At 52.0% G+C, this 11,547-nt stretch overlaps 1 protein-coding gene across 2 annotated transcripts in view; it reads right to left on the reverse strand.

Annotated features, from left to right (window-relative positions):
- The window catches only part of LOC103703020 (putative callose synthase 8), a 48,969-nt gene extending 47,688 nt beyond the window's left edge, over positions 1–1,281 (reverse strand). For both annotated transcript variants that reach the window (XM_008785713.4, XM_039129178.1), the window contains exon 1: positions 760–1,281. In XM_008785713.4, the coding sequence (XP_008783935.1) occupies positions 760–967 (208 nt within the window). In that variant the 5' untranslated portion in view covers positions 968–1,281. The remainder of the gene's footprint in view (positions 1–759) is intronic.
- Between the last annotated feature and the right edge of the window lie 10,266 nt (positions 1,282–11,547).

Genomic DNA, 11,547 nt, shown 5'->3' on the forward strand with positions numbered 1-11,547 from the left:
CTGATCATGATGTTTGAATACTGTTAGAGCACCCAAGAAACCGAAATTTCCAAGTATTCATCAGCTAAGATGCCTAGAACTACGAAGAAACTGCAAATAAGAGCCAAGTAACAGATACAGGAAGAGAGAAACACAGTCCAGCAAAAGAAAGCAGAAATAAATTGAGAGTGAGAGCAAGAAGACCGAGAAGCTCAAAACAAGAATCAAGAAACATTTACCTCCAAAAAATATAAATCGAGAAACAGATAAAGGCAATGCAAACAGACACAAAAAAAAAGAGAAAGAAATCAGCAGCAGTTAAGAAGACCAAGAATAAAAAGAAACTCGTATCAAGACTTCAAGAAACAAAAACAGGTCGGGAAAAACAGAGCAATAGCAGAACAGAAAGAAATGGAGATTGAGACCACCAAAAGATCAAATAAGAATCAAGAAACACATAAGAGGCAACTGGTGATATAAAACAGCCCAAGAAAGAGAAAGAAATTCATGTTTCCACATCAGACAGCAGATTAAACGGGCCAAAACACCAAGAAATTCAAAACAAGAATCAAGAAGCAGATACAGCTAGATAGAAACTCTGAACGGCACAAGGAAACCAAGATTGAGGCAAAAAGAAGCCTCAAAACAAGAATCGAGAAACAAATACAGGCAAGCAAATCAAAACAACTATCAAGAAACAGAGACGAGCGTTACAGTACAAGAGCAAGAAACAAGAAAGAATCGAAGAGGATTCATGAAAAAAAACCCCAAATTTCTTACAGAGATAGGCAACGCGAGGAGACTCCCTTTCAATCTGGTTGGCAACGCGAAGGAAGGGCCGGATATCGAGCAGTAGAGTGGGAGGCAGCTTCTCGCTGTCGAAGGGCTCCGGTACGCAGTCGGGGTCCCTCGACGGCTGCCACAAGGGCGGCGTGGAGGAGGGCCGGATCGGCCGGTGGGAAGGGCCTTCGGGGACGATCTCCGACATTCTCGAACGATCTTAACTCTGGCATTAAGCGGCGAAGAGTCGTGGGTACTTCTGCCTCCGATCCCCATGCCTTCTCGGGGGCTATATCTCTCGCTATCTTCTTCTTTTCCGGGAGAAAGGGGTTTCTTTTTTTTGGGTGATTGGCGAGTTCTTTTTGCTTTTGCTTTTCTTGCTCCTCGCCTTTTCTTTCTTTTTATTGCTAGATGGAAGGAAGAAGGAAGGAAGAAGGGGGAGGACGGAAGGGAAGAGTGGTGGGGTTCTCTCCCTCTGAGGGGAGTGGGGAAGTCGGTGTGGAAGGAGAAGGGAGGGGAGGGAAGGGGGGACGGCTTTTTGAACAACCTTGATCGGAGATCTTTATTCTTTATTAACGGTCGCACTTGCGGAAGTCGGTGATAGGGGGGCCGGGTTCTTTATGATCCGGCAATCATTACCCCAGATTGCGGTATCCAATCCAGCCAATGGTAACCGGTCCCTGCTCACGGATCATAAACGGACTAGACCCATCTGACCGGAGTCAGGCCGGCTTGCAATAAATCGTTGCAGTAGTGTAAATTTGGGCACCCAATCCATGTTCCGGATTCTGTAGTTGTCCATAACCATCCGTTCACCCTGCCCCAAAACCTAAATCTGGGCCTTCAATACAAAAGTAAAATCCAAACTCTGAAATACGAGTGGTCAATTAATTAAATACAAAATCCAAACTCAATAATCAACATAGTTCTAATATTATTAATTGAAAATCATAAAGATTGGAGAACCTCGGGATCTTTTGAATCAGAAATTAAGTCATCGACCACCGCTACAAGTGGCTGATATAGAGAACATAACAAGTAAATAGTTGGAAACCTAAGTCGAGCCTCAAGGTGTAGCTCACGACAAGCAAACTAGCTCCAATGAGGTAAAGAGAACAGCCAGGATTGAGAGAGAGGGGATGGCAGACCAACCCTAGCCAAAGTAAGAAAGAGACTAAGGGCTCGTTTAGTTCGCGGAAAGCATTTTTCCTCCTGGGAATATGATTTCTGGGAAGAGGATGCCTAGAAAAGTACTTTTGGCATGTTTGGTTGACCATGGGAAAGTGACAAATTTACAAAGTACTTATGTTTGGTTGACCATCCACTTTTCTGGGAAAGTTATGTAAAATTTCTATTATGTCCTTAATAAAAATTAGGTCTTTAATACCTCTTTAATGATTATTTAATGCTGAAGAGCCTTTTTGGAAAAAAAATAAAAATGGAGTAATTCTCGCCTCATGGGAAAGTAACTTTCACATGTTTCTCATGAGAAAGATTTTTTCATGAAATGTAGGAATCATATTCCCATAGGAATACAACTTTTCCGTCTCTTTCCTTTGAAAACTCCAACCAAACAAGAGACGTCTTATTACTTTTCCGTCGACCACATTTTTCCTCCTCCTTTTTCTGCGAACCAAACGAGCCCTAAGGTTTTAGCCACCTAGGGAACATTTTAGGAATTAACATAGAAGGTTGAGGGGTTTAACCAGGCAATCAAAGTTACTCCTGCCCTCTCTCTCTCTCTCTCTCTCACAATAGCTTTATCACCGTTAGGTAGCTACAGTGCGTTGATTGGCTAAAGTTGATCATGCAAAATATGGGATCTTTTGCACGATCAATAATAAAGCGCGACCTAAAAGTTGACCCCTCAAAGCAGCAAGTCGCAAATGTCCTGCATGACCTTGCATTCCAGTCGCAATAATGTGGTATCGCCGGAGCTGTCACCCAAGTAGTGAAGCAGTCCAGGTACATGGATCTTCCTTCGGTATTGGTTGATTTGAATGCCTTGGTTTCACAGTTGCGTCGACAAGCGTACGTACCGCCTTTTCGCTTTATCTTTTGAAAAGTAACACTGGTGCTTGGAACACTTCCAAGTTTTGGCTTTACTTGACCCACCTTATTGCATAACGTGGCCACGAGGATTACATCAACATTTTTTTGAAGATCGAGTGAAAAAAAGGGGGAAAAATGGATTCTTATTTCCTTGGACATCTTGTGGAGGAGGCTGGCAGGCGGCACATGATGCAGCTATAAAGGGTCTGTCGGTCCAAGCGGGAGGCGAGCTCCGTTTCCTTTCATATGCATGGGGCTGCAACGTTAGACCCTCTGGTCCCATGTCTCTTCGTCTTTTCGTAGGACCTTTTCACGGGAGAAGCCCACTACGGCACTACTACTGCTTCCTTAGGGACCAAGTCTTCGTTATCCAAGGGCTCGGCCACGCTTTTTTTTTTTTTTTTTATTTGCTAAAAACGGGTTTTCATACAAAACGTGTACGAATACACCCAATAAAGTCAAAAAATACTAACTCACGAAGAGCCAGAGGCAGCTCCCCCTCCCCCACCCACAGGGTGTATCCTGAATGATGAGCCGCAAAGACAGCCACCCAGTCGGCTGCTCCATTGGCTTCTCGAAATACATGCTTGGCCTAAATGGCCACCCCAACCCCACACATCATCCCTATGTCCCGAACCAAGGGGTGGTCTGAGCCCTCACCCCTCAGCCCCTTTTGAATCCAGCTGATGACTGTGGTTGAGTCGCCCTCCAAAACAATCGAGCCAGCCTGCAAAGCCTGCCTCGCATATCGAAGACCGGCCCAGGCAGCTCGTAACTCTGCCCCGGGGACCGACGTGCCAAACAGCTGACGGCCCCCTACTGCCACGACTCTGGAGTGCGGGTCCCGTATCACAAAGCCCGCACCACCTCGCGCGCCTCCATCCAAAACCGATCCATCGAAATTGACCTTGAGGAAACTCGGGGGTGGGGGTTCCCAGGTGAAGAACACCATCTGAGAAGCTGCCGAAACAGAAAGAGAACCCCAGGTGTCCCGAGCTATCAGAGGTCCATCTGAAGAGGATCTGATCTTCAATGCCTGTACGCGCGCTAGCTCCACCACGAACCTCGGTGACACCCTGCGCTCACCGAGGGTACGAGCGTTCCTTACCAGCCAGATCTGATGTGCTGTGCAAGTCGCTCGAATAGCCTCCTGACATGTCCGAGGGCGGACCAACCACTGCTGCATCGTCTGTAAAAACTGAGGCCTCCCATGCCAAACCTCCTGCGGGAACCCTGCCCACTGCCATGCCGACCTCGCCCACGTACACTAGAAAAGCACGTGGTCGACCGACTCCTCCATACTGCATGTCCCGCACTCCGCAGGGATCTCACATCCTCGCCTACTCAGCGCTGCTCTCGTCGGGAGACGGTCCCACGCCACGCTCGACCACGCTTTGCTTGGCTTCCAACTATTTCAGTTTGACGGTGAATTTGAAATCTACTAAACCTGTTAGCTTTTCTGCACGTATTCAGAATAGGAAGCCCTTTCTTGCAGCATGGGTTCCCTCTAAATTATCTCTGAACCCCGCATATTATTTAAGGGGGGTATGCTGGGTTCCCTTTTAAAATTATATCCCATGCAATGTCCAATGTACTGGCTCAACGGTACAATGGGTCAATTTATTTCTGCCATTTGGACATTCTGAACTCGGAAAAAAGAAAAGGAAGTGAATTCGGCCAAGCATGCTACCCTCCTCTTCTGAGTGAACGAAGCTTTCCACCAAGCAATCCAACCCCTTCTTCCAAGCGAACGAAACCCTCCACAAGTTTCGCCTGACACGTCTCAATCCTGAGGAGAGGGGCTCCACCCAATATAGTGTAAAATATTCTTTCCTTTTAGTACATTTTTAGTTTTGATGGGGTTTCACATGATCAGCTACTCTCATGTTGAGAAACCTACTCCCAATTACACCTCCTCCTGCCCCGCCGCCGCCATCAAGACCAAGCCATCCGCACCCAACTCCTCCCCCTTGACCTCACCGCGATTATTCTTTAGATAGGTTTTGAATATTTATATAGGATCAAGAAACTCAAATAACAACTTTTGGATAGCCTTTTTGGATGAGAAACTAGATTGTTACACATAGTATCAAAGTGGATCCGATCGATTATGGCGTTTATGATTAGATTTGAATGGATTTGGACTTTTAACCTGACGAGGACGTCAGAGCTCAAATGAGGGAATATGCGATGACCCGTGCATGCATATATTTAGTTCCACATCAATTATTGGTTGGGTAAATCTTATATAGAATCAAGAAACCAAAATAATAACTTCCGGCTAGCTATCCCCCTCGTCGCTAGCATTGACCTCACCAAAAAAGACTAGCTGGAAGATATTATTTAGGCTCCTTGACCTTATATAAGTATTCAAAATCTATCCAGTATATAGTTTATGGGAATTAAATACATACCCATATGGAGCCATCTCAAAGGATGTGCATAAACTGATCCATTACCCGTTTAGAAGTAGGTTAGATAATATAGTCATCAGCCCATCTGAAGGTCTAATGCAGCATGGACCCTTTGATATGCATAATGCATATCGCGTGCAGTGCGCATGAACATCACATCGAAACCTGTGCTTCACATAGGCCTTATTGATGCAGATCCAATAATCAAATGGACTAAGAAACATCAGTCCTAACCCTTTTTTCATCAGTAGTGCCCGAGATGATTTAACCAGGCAGTCGATCACCATAATGGAATGTATCTATTCCATATTAACATATTCATCTCCAAATTGGTTAGCTCCACTGAACCCCACCTGACTTCCAATAGATTGATATGTGCCAGAAACGAGAAAAAACTTCTAAGTCCATGCTAAGTCAGTGAAATTTGGACGGGGATGCATAGTGTTGCTGGAAATTGGACCCGGGGGCAATCTTCGGTCGAGTGAGAGGGAGCAGCGGGTCACCACGGCGGGGCGGCGACCAGTCGGCGGACGGCGTCCTCCGCTTGGGATGGCCGGAGAGAGGGAGCTGGGGGTCCTCACGGCGGGGCGGCGATCCGTCGGCGAGCGGCGTCCTCCGTCAGGTGTGCCTGCAAACAAGCCGGTGGCCGGGTCTTCCGGCGCCGGCCCTCCGACGCTCAAGTCAGGGAGGGGGCAAATAGTGTTGAAGAGGAGATAAAGTGTTTGTAGAGCGTGTAATTTTCCCCCCCCCCCGCCTGAGAAGCCAAGGTTCCCTTTTATAGGCGGGGGTCGGTGTACCTGTGATGTAACGAGGCGAGGCCGTAGTACGACTCGGCATGTTGTCCAGGTCGGCGCACGGTCAGGCGAATTATTACATCGATGTCGGCGGTGAGGTCGTCGTACGACCTAAATTGGGGCGCTGCCAGGCGAATTATTGCATCGGTGTCGGAGGTATGGCCGAGATCGGGGACTTATCATGGTTGACTAGACTCTGCTGGGCTAACTTGCCGTGGAGAGCCGAGGATCCGTAGATGTCAAGAGCCATGCGCATTAATTGTGGAGTAAGCCGGAGATCCGCATTAATTGTCGAGTAAGCCGGAGATCCGCATTAATGGTGGAGTAAGCCGGAGATCCACATTAATTGTAGAGTGAACCGGAGGGTTACAGCGGCCATGCGCAATAAATGCTGAAGCAGTGGCAGGGTATGATCCTCAGTTGGACCTCGGAGGAGTACGGCCGTAGTAGGTGGCTGACAAGGGGAGACCTTGAGCATCAAGATTTTCCTAGGTCGGATGTCTTGAGGTCGGGCATTTCGAGGTCGGACGCCGACTTCGGCTGTTCAGGGTCGGCGATTGTGCGGCTTCTTGGGGGCATTCGTGTCACTTGGGGGAAAAATCTTATTCCCCCAACACTACCCCCCGACTTCCGAGTTCGAGCGGCTTGCGGGCTCGGACGTGGGAAGTAAAGTCTGTCATTAGAGTTAGGGGGCGAATCTCGTCCGCGCCCTCGTGTTTCTCGGAGTGTTTATGGCGAGACCCGCGCCCTTGGGCGTTTCGAGGTTGCTTTATTCAGCGAACTTATGGTGGAGCCCGTATCCTTACGTTTCTCGGAGTGGATGTAACGGAGGTGGCGTCTCTTGGATCGCCAAGACCGCTTCGTGCGGCGGACCCATGATGAGGGTCCTCGGGCTCAACGAGGCGACGCCTCGATCCCGTAATCGGAATTCCCCGCTCATCAATGAGTGTGCCGTTACGGGGTTCAAAACGGACACGCGGCATGACCTAGGATCGGACGCTTCCGATCTCGTATTACTGGATCATGGATCCGGCGAGGTGAAGGCTACGTCGGGGCTCCACGTGCCCCAGGGCCTTATTAAATGAGGGGAGCGGAGGTGCCGTCCGTTCGTTCTTCAAGGCGATTCGATTCTGCGGACCCATAATGAGGCCCCGAGATCCGATGGGATAGGGCTTCGATTTCGTACCTGATTTATTGATCCGGAGTGAATACGGTGCCTCGGTCTCCGAGGTCAACACGTGGCGCAATCTGATCGGGGGATGGGAACCGACCCTGCCGATCTGGACCGCCGAGGGGGTCTATATAAACCCCTCGAGTTTGCCCTAAAGGTTTTACTTGGCTGCTTCTTATTTTTGTTGTCTTTCTCCCTCGCTTCCTTCCTCAACCGAACCTCGCCGTCGGTGCCCGGAGCGATTTCCGGCGATGTCTAGTAGGTTCCTACCCTGCAACTGCTAGGGTTCCCCTTCCTTTTCCTTCCCCAGTTTTCATTCTCTGTTTTCGATTTCACTTCGCTCCTGTAAAATGGGTCTTGGTCCGGAGGAGGTAGGGTCCAGCCTGTCAGGGGAGGAGTTGGAGTTAATCCGCTCCCAGTTTTTCTTCCAGCCCGGGTTTCGTCTCGAAACTGCGGGGCCGGAAGACAGGGTGACGCGGCCGCCCCCAGGTCGGATCGCGATTCACCGCGAGACCCTCTGGGCCGGCCTGCGGTTCCCTGTCCACAGGTTTGTGAACGACTTGCTGGTCGAGTACCAACTTGTCCCAGCACAGCTCGCTCCGAACCCGTGGAGAACCATCATCGGGTTCCTGTCTCTGTGCCTTGGGCATGGGGTCCCGATTTCAGTGAGTATTTTCCGCCGGTGTTTTCTGTTGAAGAAGAACCCGGCGGACGCGGAGTGGCTATACTTTGCCTTCCGAGGCGGTATGTCGCTCTTCCGCGGGGCCCCTTCCTCTATACACGAGTGGAAGAGAAAATTTTTCTTTCTGGCGTCTGAGGCGCCGTGGGGGTTTAATCCGAGGTGGGGACACCCTCGGTTGAAGGCCCTCAACAAGCTCTCCGAGCCCTCGGGGAGGGAGCAGAGGACCCTGGATTCTCTCCGAGCCCTCGGGAAGGGCTACGACCTGACCGAGCTCCTACGGGAGGACGCCCTGGCGAGCGTGGGTCTGAGCTCGGCGCGCCCCGAGGGCAAGGGTAGTTACATTACTTTTTTTCCTTGTCCTTTGTTTTTACTGCTAATGGTCTAACACTTGATGATATTTTTGATTTCAGATATTCCCCATATGCCGACCAGCAACACGTCGCTTTTTTCCCGCCTGAGGAGGCGGGAGGCCGAGGCCGGGGGTGCTATGCCCCAGCCTCGGAAGAAGGCGAGGTTGGCCGGCGCTTCTACGTCGGCCGAGACGAGCGGCCCCGAGGCGGGGGCCTCCACAGCCGACCCGAGGCGGGCGCGGGTCGTCGACGACGCGGGCCCGTCGGCCCCTCCTTGCCCTGCCCCCGTTTCCCAGCGGGAGGGCCCGGCTTCGGGTTCCTCACAGCGCCCAGGGCCCGAGCCGACCAGGGGCCCTGAGGCAAGCGGCCCCAGGGTCCCGAGGCCGGACGCGCCGAGCTCCTCAAGGTACTTCGAAGAGGAGTCGGATGAGCCGGACTCCCCTATCCCTGTGGGGAGTTCGGCTATTCATGATGCTGAGGTCGCACGCGTCGTGTTTCGGCGTGCGATGCTTCCGGCGGACCGGGCCGAGTTCCGGAACATTCCGTTGGAGGACATTGTTGACAGTGCCTACTGCAACACTGCCCGGGTAAGTCCTTTTCTTGATTTCCTTAAAGTTATTAGCGAGTCCAGATGTTTTTAACTCACGATCATTTTGTCTCTTTCTTTACAGCATATTCACGAGCTCGATTCCCTGGTGTTCATCGCCCGGGGATGTCAGGAAGAGACCCGGCGGGTCAGCCGGCAATTGGAGCCGGCTAAGAAAAGGATCGCCGAGCTGGAGGCGGCGTTGGCCGAGGCCGAGGCTCGGAGGGCGGCCACCGAGGCCGAGCGCCTCGCTATGGCGGAGGGGCTCAAGGAGGAGAAGGCTGCTCATGCCCTAACCAGGTCGGCCTTGCGCGCCTCGGAGGCGCGCTTGGGGGAGGTCCAATCCGAGGTTGCGGGCCTCAAGTATGAGGACGGGGTTTCCCGCCTCCGAATCGAGCAGCTCGAGGCCCGAGAGAGGAGGGCACTCGAGCGAGCTGATCATGCCGTGGAGCTCTTCAAGGGGTCGCAGGAGTTCCGTGACATGTTAGAGGAGGAGACGGTCGACGGGTTTCTCCGGAGTTTCGAGAACTTCCAGCTGCAGGTGATCCGGTATTGCCCCCAGTACGACTTTTCGACGATCCGTCCGAAGATGAACCTGGGCTACGGGTCCGACACGGAAGACATTCCTGCCGTTTTGACATCCGAGGCGGGATTGTACGAACAAGACCCCGCCGAGCCTTCGACGAGGGCGGCCGAGGCGGACGGCGTCCCGGAGGCGGCACCGGCGGCCGAGACGGACGGCGTCCTGGAGGCGGCACCTGAGGCCCCTGCCCCCGACCCCGAGCCTGTGCCGGCTGAAGATCCCGAGGTCATCACAGTGCCAGACGATCCCCCGGATGTTGCTGCCGCCGCTTAAGGCTTGGCGCATTTTTTCATGTCAGCGGATGAGATCGTGGAGGCACAGGTGGAGAAGATGGATCCTTCCCTGATAGAGATGCTAAAGAAGCGTGGGCAAGACAAGTCAGGGAGAAAGAAAGGTGCTGACTTGAAACGGGAAGGGGGATGGCATGATCTGGGAAGTGCTAAGCCAGTTGGAGAAAACCCCGAGCCTGTGCCGGCTGAAGGTTCCGAGGCTATTGCCACGGACGACCCCGCGGATGTTACTGCCGCCGCTTAAGACTTGGCGTATTTTTTCTTTTTCATTGTATCCGAGGTCGGCTCTTGAACGGCCGACCTCCAATTTTGTAATTGGCCTTCCGGCCCTTTGTCAATGAAAAATACTTTTGTCATTTTGTGCTCGTCTTTTCCTTTCTTGTCGTGAATGAGGCTAGAGTCTTAGCTAACCGCCTCGACGACCTCTAACTCTGTATTTTAGTTCTCGGGCTACTTAACGAAGTTGCCCTTTTTCTGAGTTATATCTTAGCCTCCTCGGATCTTAGTCATTCCGAGCAAAGGGAGCTCCGAGCTTAGGTTTCCAGAAAATTTTCCTAAGTCCTATAACTCGGATCTTAGAATCGCAAAAGTCGTCACGTTCGGCCTTTAGGGAAATCCCAAGACATTGAGGTCGGGCCTTAGCCCTTCGAGTAGGACCGGGCTAGGTCTGTTCGTGCCGCTATTCGGGGGAGTCTAGTCGGGTTTCCGAACTTGACTTCCGGGTCCTTTGTAGGGAGCGCGGGCTAATAGTCGAATTATCGCCGAAGATTTTCATAGTTATTGTTCTCGGACTCTGCCGAGATTTTAGTGAGTAAGGCTGGAATCTCTGAAGATCGCCTTAGTATTTGTGTTCGGCTGGTGCACTTGCGGCCGGGACCGCTTTCTCAGCTAGACATCGGAGTCTATGTATGGGGGCCGAGTTGGGCCCTAACTTACGAAGACTTTGTTCAAGTTGAGACTTGACGAGTGGAGACTTGTCGAACGGAGCATGCGTAATGTAGTTAGGAGATCGGTCTTAAGCCGACCCATTGGAGTAGCCCGACTTTGGGGCGAGATAGGACTCCAACATTAGATGATTAGCGGTATATAGATAAAATTTGACAAGGAGGGCATCGAATTAGATGTACCTCTTGCATTCTCGGAGTTGTGTTTCACATGGCGGAGTAGGTTGCTTCCCTTCCTCGTCGTCCTCCGGAGTCATTTTTGACTTGTAAGGGGGCTCGGGCTTCTCACGGACCCGACGACACCCACCGAAGTTGAGAGGATCTGGGGAGGCTTTATTGATCTACAGTTCTTTTCGAGGTCGAGGGAGCTTGAGACCCTCTGGTCGGACCCCGGGGCGCCCCAACCTTAGTCGAGGAGTCTTGTGTCAGGTCGGTGGGCCCGTGGGCGCTCTACCGAAGTAGGGTGCGCGCTAGCTCAATGGCAGAGCTCTGCTTCAGAAAGTATTGTCCGCTTCGGGGATCGGGGATCGTCGACCGCTCCCGGGGGTCCACTTTGTGGCGCCCCGGGTGGAACCACCCTTTCCACCCCTCACGGCTTCGTCCCGAGGTCGAGGGAGTTTGGAACTCAGCGGTCGACCCTCGGGGCATCCCGACCTTAGTCGAGGGATCGTTCGTCAGGTCGGTGGGTCTGGGCACGCTCTACCGACCTGCGACGCTTTCCGAGGTCGAGGGAGTCTGGTTCTCTACGGTCGACACTCGGGGCATCCCGACCTTAGTCGAGGAATCGTTTGTCAGGGGATCGGGGATCGTCGACCGCTCCCGGGGGTCCACTTTGCGGCGCCCCGGGTGGAACCACCCTTTCCACCCCTCACGGCTTCGTCCCGAGGTCAAGGGAGTTTGAGACTCTACGGTCGACCCTCGG

This window comes from Phoenix dactylifera, chromosome 8, assembly GCF_009389715.1.
Source record: "Phoenix dactylifera cultivar Barhee BC4 chromosome 8, palm_55x_up_171113_PBpolish2nd_filt_p, whole genome shotgun sequence".
NCBI classification, from domain to species: Eukaryota; Viridiplantae; Streptophyta; class Magnoliopsida; order Arecales; family Arecaceae; genus Phoenix; species Phoenix dactylifera.